Source organism: Pleuronectes platessa, chromosome 24 (genome assembly GCF_947347685.1).
Source record: "Pleuronectes platessa chromosome 24, fPlePla1.1, whole genome shotgun sequence".
Classification (NCBI taxonomy): Eukaryota; Metazoa; Chordata; class Actinopteri; order Pleuronectiformes; family Pleuronectidae; genus Pleuronectes; species Pleuronectes platessa.
The window spans coordinates 3,642,369-3,660,145 of record NC_070649.1 but is presented as its reverse complement, the minus strand read 5'-3'; the positions used below and the strand labels follow the sequence as shown (position 1 = coordinate 3,660,145).

Genomic DNA, 17,777 nt, shown 5'->3' with positions numbered 1-17,777 from the left:
CAGTTCATCTGTGAGTCTCAGTGAACATTTGCCCCAAATTTGAAAGGATTCTCTCAGGGAGTTCTAAAGAAAACGTGTTCACAAGGCGACCAACCTCCAAAACTGAATCAGTTCATCCTCCAGTCCAACTGAGCATTCGCACCAAATTTGAAGACATTTCCTCAAAGACTTTTTCAAGAAATCATGGACAGATGGAAAACCCAGAAAACACAAAGCCTAAAAAGATTCAGGTTTCCTAACCAGTTGATCAGAGGTGAAGCTACGTGTTTGCAAGAAGCTACAACAGCTTTTAAAAAGAGCTTCTGCAGTAGATTGCACTTTAGACTATTCACTTAGAGACAAACACACAAACAAACACTTGTCGTCATCTTTTTCAAGAGTTGCCAGATCCGGTTTGGTGTCTGTGACATCTGCCTGTTGGTTCTAGACGTGGCGTAATCTCCCGGATTTGAGTTTCGGGTGCTGTGATTAAATCCTCCCTCGTTCTGGAGTCGACAGTAGTTGGGTGAAGGTGGGATTTAGCAGAAACCCTTTGAATTCCAGTGCTGCAGGTAAACTCCCAGTGAACCCACACGTGTGACAACAGGCTGCCGTTCACCTCCCAGTGACTCCGTCCCCCCGTGGCCCTGCTCCGTCCTTCACCACTTATTTTTAGGCTAATCTGAGTTAAATTTAAACTTTTGATGTTGTCTTTTTCATCAGTTTCCCCCCAAAGAGATTTATCTGGGAGCCTGCCTGAGCAAAGAATCTGTTCCATCATCTCTCTGCCTCGCAGGCCAAGAAAACAAGACAACAACTTTAATGCACTGGCAAGAGGGGGAGACATATTCCTTCAATACGAGATGGAGATTTGTAAATGTGCCCGAGCCACTGTGAATACAGGAAGTGGTTAAAGATCAGTCCAATCATCCATTCATACTTAGAAGTCATAATCAGACTTCAAACATCCATTTTCAATCTACTCCCAGTGATTTGTAGCTTTTACGTGTCTGACAGTCAGGCCTGCAGAAAGAGGGAATTATTATATAAAGCTAACAGAGACTGATGGCATTACAAGTGACTGCACTACCCACAGATGGCAATTTAGAATCGCTCGAGGCTGCGTCAGGGGTCGCACAACACTGACATCTCCGAACACAATGGATTAACACAGAGTGTCAGTAATAAAGGTTATTAAAATCAGCGGCTGCAAGATCAAGACGCAGAAGAGCCACAGAAGAAGAAAGGAGGCGTTTACTCCAAAGAAGAAGTCCACTGAAGGTTCGGGTTTGATCTAGAACAAAACCTTTGAAGGGTAAATATGCCCACTTACTGACATTGTCCTTTTCCCCCCCACTCCAAACACAATTACTTGAGCTTAAATGCGTCGCACAAGAAAGCGGCAGCGCCCTCATGAAGCTCTCACTCAATTTTCACGATAATGAGAAGCTGCAGGCAAAGATGACAACTCTGACATTTTCACACCACAATAAGTGTGCAAGGTAAAACTCCCTCAGCATCGCAGGTCCACGTTAGGATGCTGAGATACTCTCGCTTTAGAGAGATTGAGAGACCTTGGCGTGGACGAGTGACTCCGGTAAATGAAAATATAAAAAAATAGATGTTTGAACACAGTAAGAAAAGAGGCCGACCGAGGCTGAGGGCTCAAAAAGAAATGAGGTTTAGCTTATTTATCCTGGATTTTACGAACTTGAAAACACAACAACTTATCAAAGTATGTCAAATTCAAACCGGACTATAATCCCATATTTAAGTTATTGTTTCATAAGTGTGTTAACTTGTTGCTGCTTGTCTAAAGTTGCTTGAACGATCGGCCATCTTGAGAGGCCGAGTCACAGTCCGTGTTGTTGCCATCATGGGTTCGTTTAGATACAACCTTTCATTGGCTAATGGGTCAGGGCCCCTTGCTACCACCATCCTCAGAGACGTGGACATGTCAGGGGCTGTTATTCACAGCTCAGTTGTTTGTACTGGATCAACAGTGGAAGGTTTCCGATCTGTCTTTGGTTTTAAAAACACAGATTCAATCATTTCAATTAAAGACTTTCAGCTCTCGACACAAGTTGATGGTGCTGGCGGTCGGAGGAGTTGCAGGGGAGAGTGTAGCGTAGCATCTCTGAAGGGCCGTTTCCCCCCCCACCACCCACGACACAGTTTCTCACCCGGGAAGCGTTAGAGGCAGTAATTCAGCCAAATGTGTGAAGTTAAAAGCGAGGAGGCAGCGGTAACTGTGAGGATGGATAGAAAGAGAGAGAGAGAGAGAGAGAGAGAGGTTTGCTTTAAGAGCTGTAACCTTATCGGCTGCTGCTGGTGACTGTCGGTTTGTCAGAGTCTGTCTTACATACGACCTCTGTCCTCACGCAAATTGCTCCTGCAGCCACTTAATAATCCTTCTTTGTTCAATCAGGCTGGAGAAAAGAATTAGAGATATATAACAGTATTTGCAGGTACAAGAAATTATATCCGAGGCTGTATTTTCTACTGGATCTGTATGAAACCGAAGCCGACTGCTATAGGTGAATGAATAATACAAACTGAGTTACACCGTCTCTCTCCGACACATGCTTCTGTTTCTATTATTACACTGTCTATAACTTATTAAATGTGTATCACTGCCGGGGCTTCAATTAAACATGTGGCTATAGTATTACTTCCAGTGAAATATACAGTATATACCGTGTGTGTATCGAGTCTCAAGCTGTACGGAGTAAAAAATATATACAATTAAAGTTAATAATTCAGGATGTGATATAGAAAACAAGTGCACCGTCCTTTAAAATCCTCCCTCTGCTGTCACCGGTGGATTGTGACTGGGGGGGGGGGGGGGGGGGGGCTACAGGCTTCCTGTTGAAACCCCCTTTTCTGTGACTGTATAGTAATGTACTGTATTTTTCTAGAGTGCACTGCCACTTAGCCTACACACACACACACACACAGAGTAAAGGGCACATACATGTGGAAAAGCTGCTCTAATTGGAGAGAGACCCATAGAGTCGGAGCGCCCTCTAGGGGCGGGGAGCAGACTTCAGCCTGTCAGCTCCACTGAGGAGTGAAGTCGAGGATGAGCAGGTTTTTGTTTTTTCCCTCCTAGCGACACAACCTCAGTAAATACTAACTAACACTATAGTGCAATGGAAACATGTACCAAGGCCAATGTATTCCACCAGAGGTTAAGTGCTTGCAACACAAGGTTCAATGGTTCTGAGTGTAACAACACTTTGCTTCTATACAACGACTGTATGAAAATGCAGATTTATCATTTTTAATTGATGCACTCTTCAGTGATGTGATGTCGCCCGTTAGAAAACACTGTAGCTGTGCTTTGTGCGTGGATGTGAGTGGGTGGAGGGATAACAAACATCCAGGCTTTGAAAGAGAACAGGAGGGTTGGGTGGGTGGTGGGGGGGTTACTGGTAATTTAGAGTGGGTGGGCGTGAGCGTATCCAGGTTTCATTTGACAGAAGTGAAGGTTTGCGTGTGTCTCTCTCGTGTTGAGTGCTGGTGTTGTGTCTATTTACAGTCGTCTCCCGGTGATGGAGCAGCTCCGCCGGTGACCCGGGGTCGCTGCGGCCGGCTCATCACTCTCTCTCTCCCGTCCGGTGGAACTCACACCTGCGGGTCGCCCGGTCTCCAGCTCCTCCAGTGCTTCGACAGAGCAGCTCAACATCACCGGGGGGAGAGGTGCACACACTCAGCAGTGGAAAGAAAGATCCTAGTTCTACTAAAAACCTTTAAATGTTATAAAGTCCCACAAGAAACATGATTAAAACGAGTCAGTTTAATCTCATCATTTATTAAAATATGATAAAATGTTATTTTAAAAGGTTGAAAAGCACAAACTGCCATTTAGTGAAACAAAGTAAAAAATAATTATTGCATCCATTTACTACAACTTCTCAACAATACAATATCTGGGGATTTTATTATTCTGGAACTGTGCAGCGCTGGAAACAATCTCCATTAATATTTAAAGACAATGAAAATACTTTCACATTTTGTTATTTATTATATCTAATCTATCTATCTATTTGACAGCAGATGATGTTACTGTTCCTGAACAAGGAACTCACTAAGAACATTAATTAATTTCATGTTTGGTTTATCCTGAGTGATTCCCCTCTGAAAACTAAAAGTACAACATGTTTATTGCCCACTCCAACTTTCCACTATCAGCAGTGTGTTGTGTGTGTCTGTGTGTGTGTGTGTGTTGAACAGTATTCATCCTTTTTATTGCACAGTAAGAGCTTCCTTCAGGTAAACAAACGTTCTAGCTAAAAGCTCGATGTATCTTCGGTCTCTTCCCTGCGAGCGTATGAATCATCTTTGTCTTAGTCACGTAGACGTCATGCCAGTGGACTCACTGTACCTGGCTGCTGCTCCCCCCCCCTTGGGGGCCTCTCCGGGTAAGAACTGCGCTCTGATCATCTCTGGTGTCAGCTGGACTCCCGAGTCTTCACACCTAAACGCAAACAAAACAAAACACAGACCATGTGAGCATCACGGCTCTTAACCGAAACCTGAGAGCAGGAGCTCGTCATGTGAACATCAACAGTGTCAGCGGTGTGACGTGTGCTTACGGTTTGTCCATTAGCGATGTCAGATTGTCAGGAAGCGCTGTGAGCAGAGGAGGCGCTTGGAGTGGAAGTATGTCTGTGTTGTAATCCACGAGCCTATAAGAGACACACAAACAGACACACACACTGCTTTATCCCCCTGAAGACCCAGACCACACATCACCAAATGGAGATAATGGTCAGATACGTGCTCCGTCTTACTCAGATGAAAGCTCGGCTTAGGGTTGTTTGAAATCGCAGTTTGAAGAGGAATGATAAAAATACTCCAGAGCATAAGCCGATACCACTTACAGGCAAAAAAGTCTTAAAAACACTTGACGGGCCACAGGTTGGATTTGGAGGCAGCGCCGCTCTGAGCTGTGGCGTCATTAGAGGAGGCTTTAATATCGGCAGAAGCATAGCAGCGCAGACCTGCTTGCAGACAGTTGCTTATCGACACGTCCAGTAATCTAGGAGCAACATTAACATTCATTCAGAGTCATGTTTCTGATCATTTGGCAATTAAAGAGCCAACGTTCAATCTCTTTTTGCTCCTTTTTTGGTCTCCACCGACTCCTAAGAGAAACGTCTGGCTCTTTAGCAGCTAAATGACTCATTTTGTTCTCTATCCAGTTGCTCCCCACGTCTGTGTGTGGGTGTCTGTGCGCGTGTGTGTGTGTGTGTTTTTGGTGCTGAGCAGCTAGAAGGAGCAACAATAACCTGTAACACACTGCAGAGCTCTGTGTAGTCGAGGGAAGCAGCAGATTCAGGAACAGATTCCCAGTGAGAGCATCACTATGAGCCGGGACCTGTCACAACATGGTGGTCACATACATATCTAATATTGAGACCTCAACTCTGCAGAGTTTGAGCTTATGGGATCCAGCTCCCGGGGGGTTGGAGCTACTCGGCTGTAAAAACAGTGCAGTGAGCGTTTTAACCCAACTCAGTTTTTTTCATTTGCAGTTTCACGAGTTTGTGCAGTTCACAGCGGTGCAGCTGTAAAACAACCAGACTCTGCACCTACAGAGTTGCTGTTTGTTGCCGATTGAGACACAGCCGTGCTTTTAAATCATTCACACGCTGTCCAAGGAAATCATCTCTGTTAATCCTGCTGTCCGGTTTGTTCTCATCTGCTATCGTGGTTACCAGACATAAATCATGTTGCTCGGATAAGCAGAGACACTGTGGATGTAACCGGTGAGGAAATGATAGAAAATTAATGAGAGCGAGCAGGGAGGCTGGAGGAGAGTCATCTCTCGCTTGAACAAACAACAGTTACGCTGCAGATCAGTGCTGACAGGCTTAAAGAGAATATGTTGCCACGCCAGGCACCTGATTATGTAAGATAGGGAAGGTGAGGGGAGATGGGGAGTAGACAGGAGGGCGGGGGGGGGGAGACAGGAGGGCGGGGGGAGAAGGTTGGTTGAAAAATCGCGGTCAAATAACTAGGGCCTCATGTCAAAAGAAGACTCATCTTTCTATCTTTAAAGCAGAAATTCTATCGTAGAAAATACAATATACATGAGATCATGTTCTGGAAAAGGGTCACGACCACCTGACTTTGATTTATTGTGACAGGGTGCAGAGGGGAGCATAAAGTGGCCCACAAATGGACCAAGTCAGCTCCATGCTGCGCTCACTAATACACTACAACCAAATATCATAACTTATTCACTGTCCATTTAGGATAAAGGCTGAATAAGTCAGTGTGAGTGTGAGGCTCGTTGCCTTCCTTTGGCCGAGACTCTCAGAGGTGTGAGTAGTACAGGAGAGAAGGAAGAATAACTTTTAAACCAAATAATATACACAACTACTGATCCAGTTGTATTACTGTACAGTTGGGTTAATTGGTTAATTGGTTAGTAAAGTGGTTAATTGGTTGTATTGCACAAAGACTCGTTTGCCATGCAACTTGAAAGAATGGGAAACAGGCCAAGAAAGAACTATTAAGTTCCTCAGTGTTCTCAAACTTTGAAATGATTGTGTGTTCAAGATTACATCCTGGTTTCCCAGAACTTAGTAAAACAAAGTAGAACCAAGTCTGATTTCTGCAGAAACATAAACTCATCACTTCAATCCACAACTGCTGAAATATCATGTGTATCGTGATCAAGAAAGAAACTATAAGAGGAAATATGCTGAATACAGGAAGCACTGTTTGTACAGTATCCTATCTTTACTGTGGTATTTAGGATAAAATAAGTTTATTTCAAACTAAATGGAATCAGAACCATTTAGTGAAATCTAAAAGGAAGACTGATTTAAGCAAAAAATGCACAACTCCATGAATTGTAAATGAGTTCAACTTGATGTTGTACAAGGAGACACTTTGACATCACGCAACATGGCAGGTGCAAGAAGCTGAGCAGGCGTGTGAGACTCGTACCTAGTATGTTTAATTCGAGGAGTCATGTTTCTGTAAAACTGTATCTGAGATGATGAGTGGAGTCCCAAGCTATTAAATACTCATGCTGCCCAGCAGCTGAGTGGTTCCAATCCCAGCAGGTTGGCTCATTCCCTCTGTACCAGTCCCCCTCCACAAACTGTGCACGGGGCTTTAGGGCCAAAGCCAGAGGCCATGATGGCAATTGCATTTTGGCAAATTCCTTCTGTGAAGGATTGAAGTTTGGGGACAGAACTCTCAGGAGGATTTTAACCGTGAATTAGATTCATAATCACGTTTGATATATTTTAACGGTGGAGAAGCAGTTTTTTGCAACTAGAAGGTCGTTAGTTCAAATTCCTCAGAGAGCTGGAAACTATGAGAAGCAAACTGAAGTGAACAACAGACACTTTCCCGTCTGTAAACATGGCTGAGTGTTGTTTGCTCACTCAATGCTCCAGTTGGAGTTTCCCAGGGTCTTAATGCAGGGGGGGGGGGGGGGGGGGGGGGGAATATGGGAACCACTCTGTGCATTAAGTCAGTCTTGTTCAGCAAAACGAAAGGTGTCACAGGTGGTAGGTGGTAGTAAAGTCTGTTTCAGCACTAAAGAGGCAGGCCGGTGAAAGGTGCATTCACATTATCATAAAACCTTTTATAATCTGTCACTTTATGATTCAGGTAAAGCACAAATCTATTTTCGCTCTGACCTACCTGCGGCTGCTGGAGGGGGCGGGGTAATCGGACAGAAACTTCAAGGCCATTGGATCAAAATTCTTCCAGGTCATTATCCCTTTAATCACTTCCTGTGGTTGGTGAAGGAGACAAATTAATGTGAGATCTTCGAGAAATCTTTCCGATAAAAAAAACAGGTTCGAGTAAGTAAAAGCTTTCAGAAGACATTCACAGTCTGTAGATTTACCTTGTGGTTCAGTAAGTCCTTCTGATCCTGCAGAGATTGAGCTCTGGTGCCACTCGTGTTGCTCTCAGGGACGGTGAGCCTGCGTGGGAGAAACACTCTTATCTTCTGAAGCTCAGCAGAAAGATGGACGATGGCCTGGGGATGACTGTTCTTACCTGGGCAGAGGGCAGAGGTGGAACTCCAGATCGCTCTCCAGGTATTTGGGGGTGGGTTTGTAAGCCTGCAGGCCCGGAGCCGGGTTCTAGAACAACATTATAATCACTGTGAGAATGGGTTAGGGGCATGTGGGGGAAAACACGGGAATTAATGAGAAACCTTACGAAGATCCTGAGAGGGTTTGCAGGAAGAGGTCGCAGGAGATGGTCGGGAGCAGTGAAGCTGAGGAAGGCGGCTTCACTTACTTCAATAACCTCAACCTCCTTCTCCTCCTGGGACGACACAACCAGACACATTAACAGTGTGTGGTAAATTAAATGAATTTATATTTGTCTATAATAAAAAGGCACAGTTACCGGAGGTGCGGTGCGAAGTGGTCTAGCCAAAGTCGGGGGTGTATACGAGCTGAAAGCCTCCCAGGATGAGACAGGCCGGTAGCCCATGAGCTTATAGTGCTGAGGAACCTGGCAAATAAATAAAGGATTTAATATGAACATCAGAACAAATGAGACGATGTGATCTTAGTGAATGTGAAACTCCATTAGCACAATATTGCTTTCAAACTTTTTGCGAATACATTACTTGCTTTAACGTTTTAAAGATATTTAAAGTGTTAGTTTAACTGTTTACTCTTTGAATTCATGTATTAATTATGGGATTTTCTACACCAATACCAACAGATTCGTCATAAAATAAATCTGAGGGATCATAGGATGATTGAGAAGAATAAAAGAAATAATGTCTGCTGCACAAATGTTTATTGAAGCAGTATTTTCTAGGCCTTCAAGGCCAAAACAGGTTGAAAACAATCCCATAATTCCATTTGAGATGTACGTGAGTAGAAGTAGAAAGTGCCTCGACTCAGGTAATGTACAAGTGGCGCAGCAATATGTCTTTATGTCCCCCCCCCCCCCGCTGCTGCAGGGAAGATACATGTTGATTGGTAAATGATGCCGAGACGAGCAGGTGCTGCAGCGGATACCCACTTGAAGCTTGAAGAAAGGAATACGTGTTGTCACCGGCACATCAACAGCAGCCGCCGGCAGCGTGACCAAATTACCGTGAGCCTGCGGATATGGAGGAGACAAATGGTGTCATTTGTTGGGTTGAACGCAGAGGCGGCCTCTCCGCAGGGCATCGGGGGAATGGAGAGATCTAATCTAAGCGCAGGAACCGGAGCTTCCTCTTTGATTCCACAGTTAGATCACAAGGACGTCTTTCAGGGGAAATAATGAGGAAAGATTGTTTGTGCGAGCAGGACAACAGACGACACAGATGACAGAAGATGTGGTTGTTGCTCATCTTCTCCACATCAGGATTTATCAAACTGAGTTTTACTTCTAAGTTATTGAGCAGATTTACTTCAAACATAAATAACAAGGTCTGCCTAAGCCTGTATTCTCACAGTTTCCTATAAGAGCACATTAAATATGCAACATCCTCACCAGGGGGTCATCTTCATCACAGAAAGTGGGAAAGGCAAAGGGGAAGACTCGGTCTGGTGAGATCTTCACCTCGCTCGTCTTCTCCTCACCTGAAGCAAACAGATAAAAAAAATTATTTATTCGTTGAGGTCAGTGAAACTTTGTTTAAAGTGAAATTAAATTCCTCCGTAAATAGCCCAGCTCCCGAGGTCATATGCATATATGTTCCCAGAGCCTCATAACAACCGGAGGGGATTTCATTTCAATTTTTACCTCTGGGAATAAATTCAATGAAGCGCGCTTTGCTCATGTGGCATAATGAGATTATTTCTGAATGTGCAGATCATTGGATAATCAAAACCTTTCCGTGCCGCGGGCAGGAGCCTCGTGGCGCTCGCCAGCTTCCTGAAACACGCCAGTCTCCTGTTCATGCGGCAGCGGAACCCGACCTGTGAGAAAGAGAGATTCTATCATTCATGTCCACCTCTCATCCTGGAAGAGAAACATGAGCCCACACTAGATATATAGACAAAAAAGAAGAAACTGAAAGGAAGTGGACAGCAGGAGTTATTAAAAACAAATAATAATAGTTTTGAAAGGCAGTAGAAGAATGTGGAGAGTAATACTAGTTTTCCCTGCATGTGACTGAGGCTGTCAGGAGATATTATAAAGCCATAAAAGCTAAACATGGGATTGTTGTGTCTCTTCAGTCATTCTTAACTATTCTACCTACTCTATCTATTCCAATTCTATAATAAACGTAGGATAAATATGAAATATCTCTGTCTCTGTGTCTGCCGGGCGGTTTATTGTGTCGGTGTTTACTTGAAGCAAACTCTCCACATTTTATCAAATGAATAATTCTGATGAGGTCAAGATTACACTTCATTTCCGTGGGGCAGGATTAATATCATCCGCTGGTCAAACAACTCCCACAGCTCCTGTGGTTATTACTGCAAACACAGCTTCTCCTCAATGACGTGTGTAATAATTGTTTTATCAAATCAAGGCATTAGAATCAGGATTAATGCCCAAATATTTACAGTCAAGAGATGAGCTCCAGTTAAAATGAAATTGTAGTTTTCTAACTTTTAAACATGAAAATAAGCTTAGTTTTATATATGCTCAAGCTCCAGAGGGTTATCTGCTTCAAACTTCATAAGATTTTCTATAAGATAAAAACTCATAACAATTGAGACGTACATTTTCATTTGTACGTGTAAATAAGAAGTGTAAAACGAGTTCTGTCCTTCCTGCTCCCAAACATGAGTCACCTCCCATCAGGTCATCTCACTGGTTTTTATAACACGTTGTTTCCAGTAGGAAAACAGACGCATGCTCTTCCTGTGGCTTTAAGAGGCCTCGTGAGAAAACTCTGCTTTTACTGAAAGGCACTGCCCCCCCGGAAAAAAAAATCGACTGTACTGTAAAAGACTATGATACATCGAGTGTGAGGAGTTTACACATGGCTGGACTAAAGGGACAGGGCCGGGGGGACACTGGTCCCTCTCCGGAGGGAGGACAGGAAGTGTGTCAGGCATCTCACAAGCAAAGCAAATGCTAACGCATGAGTGCAGCAGTACATGCACCTCAGAGGCCTCACAGGACTTGGCCGTGTGTACCTTGCGTGCAGCCTCCTGGAATGGTCGGAGGGCTCTTTGTCTCAGCTCCCACTGGAAACCAGAGGACACCTGGAAGGATGGGGCTCCCACTGGGACCTGGAGGACATTACAGAGACAGTTACTCAGGAGTGTCCAGGGTTCACTCGACAGCGTTACACGAAACGCATGAGAAAAGAGCCAAAGAGTGAAATGTCATATTTAAATACAGGTATCTTTAGGAGGAATTGAACACTGTGCTCAGTCTTTGCAGCAGCAAAGAGGTTTTACACTAAGATTGTGATGTGTAAAAAAATAAAAAACACACAAAGTCCTCTCACAAAATGTATAATTACTGTGGTGATGATGGGAACCTCAGTGAATTGTGCGTGTGTTAAAGTAAACGTACAGACGGAGAGATTTACCTGTCCAGCTTCTTGCAGAATATGAGCCGTGGAAAGTTCAGTTTGTCGAGCTCGGAACTTCTCCTCTCGGCGTCCATCTTTCCATTTCACCTACAACACACACACACACCCATTACACACTGTATTGCATTTCCAGCTGTTACACACCAGCTAAATGCTAATAATCAAAATTCTCTTTGTAACGGGAGTAAATGGGATGGGACGCCCTAAAAATATTTTCAATTCTGATGCAAAAGCCGAGGAAGGAGGTTTATCAGGCGGCTTGTTTAACTTCTGCTCTGCACTCAAGACCCGTATAGAAGAGGACAGTAGCTCTTGCCGTCATAAAAACAACAGAGTTCCCATAAAACACCACAAGTGTGGTGATATGAGGTTGTAAACTGTGTGCGTGTCTGTGTACACAACTTATAAACAAGGCCGGGGGAGAGGAGGTGGGGGAGGAAGTGCTGTAGAGTGTCTGTGAGAGTCCTGTCGACTAGTCAAATAACTTTTCTGAGGACACTCAGGCTCATATTTCAAGGCTGACTATACTTTGGCTGTGTCTGCATCTCAGTCACAGATGCTCAGTGAGTTATTTCACCTGGTGGAGCTCAGCGCGGCGCCAGAGGAGGCAGGTGATGACACTGGAATGCACATTGTACACAAATGTAGGCTTTAAAAAAAAAAACGAGGTTCGGAAAAATAGGCCACAGCTTGGTAACCTCTTCCCCTATGAATCATGAAGTTTCTCCATATCCACCTTACAGCTGCTTTTAGACACGCACGCACGTGTAGAAGACGATGACAAAGGTGGAAACACAACAAGAAGAACAATATCCTGCCTCCTGCTGCGTTCGGTCTTACTGTGTATTCCTGCAGCGCCGCCTCTCTCTCCTCCAGCCTCTGTCTCCTGCTGTGCCCTGACACGGGGTCCCTGCCCAGGTGAACCTGCCTGAGGACAAGAAGAGGACGTATTAAAACACACAACTAAAGAAAGGCAGCTGTCTGTGGCCTCTACATGTCAAACTGCTCCCTCTGTCTCACCTGCAGCAAAGCAGCTGAACTTGATTCCCAATCACAATCACACATTGATTCCCTTGTTTGTTTTGAGCAGTGTGTACAACATGGATCTTTGTCTATCCAAACATCCACGAGCAGTAAAGGTCAAAGGTTATTTCTACCATCTGAAGTGGTTGGCCTGCTCCTCCTTCACGTTTTGCTGAAACCTTTTCACGAAGAGCGCCTCCTTCATCTGCCGGCTCTGCAGAGCGTCCAGGCTGCCACACGACATGGCTGCAGAGAAGAATTGATGTATGAGGCAATCTGAAATGCAGTTTACTTCACTGCAGCTTATGAAAACAAGAGGATATAGCAGGATGGAGGAGGTGACAGGTGTGTGACACACAGATAAGAGAGCGGGGGGCTGCCTCTACCTTCCTTCAGGGCCTTGGAGCTGAGTTTATTGGTGTTTTTGATCAACATCTTAGCGACGCCTGCCGGGGTTGAGGCGTCTACCACCGCTGGTTTCAGTGCAGACAGATCTCTCAGGGACTGGAGGGCAGGAGAGGACGCACCAGTAAGAAATGAAAGATAATGGGAAATGACAGGTAGTGGAAGTACAGGGATTTTCAAAATAAAGCGTTTTATTCAGTTTACAAAGCAAAATGAAGTTTATTATTCTCGTTTCCTTTGTGGAAAAGAAAGTGTAAATCAATAAAATTCACCTTTGTGTTGTTCTTCGGTCAAATCTAACCTAAGGGCTTTTAATATCAGAAATAAGGTTTATTTTATTGCAATTCAAAGAGTAAACAAGAACAGTCCCCTTAACATATTTTACGTTGCACTTATTAAAACCCTGAAACACACCCGCCTCCACTTTGACCGACACACTGACCTTTGACTTGTCGCCCTCCTTGGTCGACCTGCTCTTGGTTTTACTCCGAGGAGGCAGCTGGGCAGGAGGCAGCTGGGCAGGAGGCGACGGGCTTTTGAGTTCTGGAGGCGCTTCGACTCCGTGAGTCAACTTCCTCTCCAGCCGACTGCCATGCAGAGGAATTCATAATTAACGGTTAACAAGATGGAGTAACACAAGATGGGACACGATATGAAAACCCTTGTTTCACCGAACAATCAATAAAAACCGAACTTCCTAGAGATCAGATTAAAATGATTTGTACATATGACAGCCTGTTATTTAACTGGTTAGCTAAAGGTACTGGAAACACAGTGGAAGTAATTATCTATATACTGTGGTTGGAATATTATTTCAACCAGCTTCTATAAGTCAGGGGAGACTCAGCAACAAGTGGCCACTGGTTTGAGCTGGAGAAACATGGCCTGTAGCTTATATTTCATAATCTCTCTCTTCCACCGAGCTCATCTTTTATTTGGTTTCACTGCGGGGAACAACAAACAGAGGGAGAATGTTTTATATGCTAAACATCCATCGGGTGGCTTATCCATCTTGATATCGCTGCAGCAGCTACCCAGCTATTTTCATGAATTATTAACTTCTGGTCGAGATAACGCTGAAGACAGTGGAGTGGCTGGAGCTGCTGCCATGTGATGGATAGCCCCCTGTTTCTCATGGGAACAGGATTAAGCATCGGGTTTTATACCAGCTGGAAAAAAACAAAAACAAATGGGAGCTTCTAATCGGAACACGGGGCAATTTGCTCTGACTCCAGTCGTGTTTTTTTTTAGCTTAAATACGTTCGGTTGTTTGCTCACACAACCTGAGAGGAGGAATTAAGTGAGAGCTGCGGAGGAGGAGAAGGTTTTAACTTCATTACTCCACTTTACTCTCAAGAAAACTCAGAGAAGCAACACAGTACAGAGCTATATTTTATACACACACATACACACACACACACATACACACACACGTATATATATGTATATATATATATATAGGATCTGGTTGGTTACACAACCTAGAATTTTATGATTTAGTCGAGTCAAATACTGGAAAAATTATGTAAAACTCATATAACAGAAAATGAGGATAAGGACAATTATAAAAAAAAGATATGTTTCTGTTCGGTGTATATTTTTAATATATTTGTGAAATATTATGGAAGCTAAAAATAAAGCTGAACCTGAATCGGAATGAGGAACTAAAAACTTGGTGATACAAAACTGAGATGTACTTATCTTTATTATGTTTGTTTTTAGTCAGACCTTATAGATAAGCCGATTAAATGGTAGATATGATTTTAGACAGTACCGTAATAATCCCGGTCAGTTCTCATTATTATAGACGTGATAATGGTTTCTGCTATTTGTTCACCTTCAACCCGCCACAGTGAGGAAATGGAGAAGAGAGTGATTTCCCATCTGAACAGTGAAGTGCTGTGATTACCTGAGGCCTGAGAGGGGGACTGCGCTCCCAGTGATGGTGCAGAGGAACGGCTTGCTGTTGAACTGGGAGACCACCAGCTGGACGGTGACCTGCGAGGTCTCGTAACGGAGCGGACTGAAGGTCACCGTGAGCTTCAGCTCGCCGCTGGCTGGTATCACGCCTGCAGGAACACAGAACCACAGGGATGAACGGGTTGTGGGGATTTGTCTTGTGGATCCTGACTGTGTGCTTCAGTGTTTTTTTGTGCGTATATAAAAAAGGACAAGAGCTAAAAGAAACATAATAATAATCTAAAAGCAGAAACTGGTTTGTGTCTCTTCTGGTCACTGCAGGTTTGTGCTGCAGCAGTAAGTCAGGTCCTGAGAGCCTGTTCCGCTTTGTGTTATGATGCTTCCCAGACCTTGATGTCAGCGGGTGGAAGCTGGACGCATCCTTCAAGCTCCGCGCCGACTTATTTCATACACAACTCATTGCTGTGCGAGGTTTTGAGAAAACACAGCTCCCCCCCACCGCCCCGACTGGGACGTGCTCTTAATCTGCCGGCTTAAAATAGAATTATCCCTGGAAAAATAACTTTGTTTATCCATTTAAAACCCTGAAGCAGAATATCAGTGTGTTAATCTTTAAAGGGAAAAACAAATGTATAATGTTAAAAAGAAGGGTGTCACTCGTCCCTCACCTGCGAGGGGATGGACGGAGAAGGCCTCATGGGGCTGGAGGACAAACGCCTGGAACTCGAAGTCAATGGGACAGCCGCTCCTCAGGGGAATCACACTGGTTACACTGGACATGATGGGAGATGGAGAAAAAAAGTAGATATTAGTTATTTTTATGGTTTGACACCAACGGGCATATGGATGCATGGTTGGTTGTTGGGAAGAATACAAAGAGACAGGAAATCCCTCAGGCAGATGGGAGGTCAGACGCGCACACACACACACACACACATACACACACACACCTTTGACCAAGTGGTACGGCTGGCAGGTCGATATGCGGAGGGATGTGCAGGTCGTCGATGACGGGGTAAGCATGAACTGGAATTAAGAGGTTCTCTTCCCCCTTGGTGAGCGTGCAGGCGGGTTGGATGAACACGATGGAGATGACAAGAAGAGATGGAAGAAGCACAGGAGTTAATAAGTGAATGATACGTGATATAGCTTCAGTTGGTGTTGACGTCCTTTGTGATACAGCCGGCTCCTCACCTCGCAGTGAACCCGGACGCAGTCGTAGAAGTACCGCCACTCGTCGGGACGGAACCCGACCTTCACCGTGTAGGAGAGACCCGGGACGAGCCGACACTTCAGAGGAAAGACACCAGGGACACGGTTGAGTCGTCACAAACAAACATCTCATGACTTAGTCTTATTTTCAGGTCAGTGACTTGGAATGAAAGGAGGGGGAAATACCTTTTTGGTGTAAGTGCTCTGGAAGTGCCTGGTTTGAGTGGAGATGATGTGAATATTCAGAACTTCAGAGGAGACGTTGATTAGTTTCTGAGGAAGAGGAGGAGACGAGAAGGTTTGATTCTCAATCCAAAAATGTTTCCATATTCCTGATGTTTACATCTTTGCATCTTGTACAGGACACAGTGACACAGTGACACCCTGATAAACCCTGACCATGATGCTGATGAAGCTCCAGCACTGAGACTCATCACAGGTTCGGTACAAGGAAAACTTCCCCTCCAACCAGATACTCTACACATTAAAACTATCTTACTGTAACACACTGTGTTTTTGGTATTAATTGTTTGTGTTTATTTGTATTCCACACTTAAGACGAACCCTTAATAAAGTAATGACAAATAAAGCCCACAGGCAGTAAATCAGCGTTCTACTTTACTCTGTGAATTGGAAATTAAAATGACTAATTGGTTAAACAACACAGGAAATGAAAACCTCAGCAGTATTTCCCCCCCCCCTCACCAGAATCTTCACGTAATCTTGCCCGAGCTCGAAGCCACTGAAGTGAAGCTCCGGAGGCTCAGCTTGGACCAGGCTGTTGCTTTTCAGTTTGGCATAGATTTCTATTTGGGAAACAACAAAGAAGAATTACTGACGTTAAATAACTTTTTGTTATAATATAATATTCACAGCTGGAGGTGAAGACACCGGTATCGATGCCCCTCTGTTAGTACGTACTTGATTCCAGGAGAGGATTGGGGACGTGGGCTCTGCTCCGGCTCGACTCCACCAGCTGGCTCAGGGGCAGCGGGGTCCCCCTCCTCAGGGGCTCCGAGAGCGCCTGAGGGCCGGGGAGGGCCACGTCCATCTGGGCAGAAGAAGAAGAGGTCAGCTCCTCGGGAGGGAGACGACCAGGGAGAAGGAGATATACAACCAGGCTCACTTCTTTTGGCAGTAGGTGGCGCTGTCACTATCACTACAGACACACTAATACCTCTGTTCTGGTCACAAACACTTTCTCTTCAGATCGTATAAATCGTTCACTTTTGACATCATGAACCAATGACACTGGGATATCAAAGCAAACTGACAACGAGGAAGTCTTCTCCTTAATGACACTTTGAGCTGTTCTTGTATATAAAGCCTGGGTGGAGTTAAGTAGTAAGTGTTATTCTTTCAGAGTAAAACAACTAAACTCAGCAGTGCAGTAAATCTAATAAAAACCACAATGTCACAGGAGATGAAGGAGCAGCAGCTGTAGTCTCTCTCGTCTTCCTCATTCTGATCTGCCTGCAGCTGTAACACCTGAATTCCCCCCCGCAGTGTGTGGATCAATAAAGTTTTATCCTGTCTTATTTCCACAATCTGTTCACTATCTTAATAAATAATAACAGTGAAAAGAATTAATATTTGAATGGCACTTTTCTTATCAGTTTTACATTCACAAGTTAAGTTCAGTTAAATGGTTTAAATGATAAATGTAATATATATTACGTATATATATATGCTGTTGACATAAAGATGGATAAAGCTAGTGTTTTTAATACACACACACACACATACACACACA

General features: G+C 44.2%; 1 protein-coding gene across 1 annotated transcript; it reads right to left on the bottom strand.

Moving 5' to 3' along the window:
- Positions 1-3,918: 3,918 nt before the first annotated feature.
- cfap221 (cilia and flagella associated protein 221) lies at positions 3,919-17,075 on the bottom strand. The gene is given in 22 exon segments (XM_053417362.1): positions 3,919-4,459; positions 4,578-4,670; positions 7,651-7,742; positions 7,859-7,937; positions 8,014-8,099; positions 8,179-8,478; positions 9,001-9,081; positions 9,460-9,548; positions 9,800-9,887; positions 11,061-11,156; positions 11,462-11,551; positions 12,305-12,392; positions 12,622-12,733; positions 12,874-12,991; positions 13,335-13,479; positions 14,802-14,961; positions 15,481-15,584; positions 15,763-15,863; positions 16,007-16,102; positions 16,211-16,297; positions 16,730-16,830; positions 16,946-17,075. Coding segments are annotated over 22 exon segments (2,463 nt in total). The 3' UTR covers positions 3,919-4,332.
- Between the last annotated feature and the right edge of the window lie 702 nt (positions 17,076-17,777).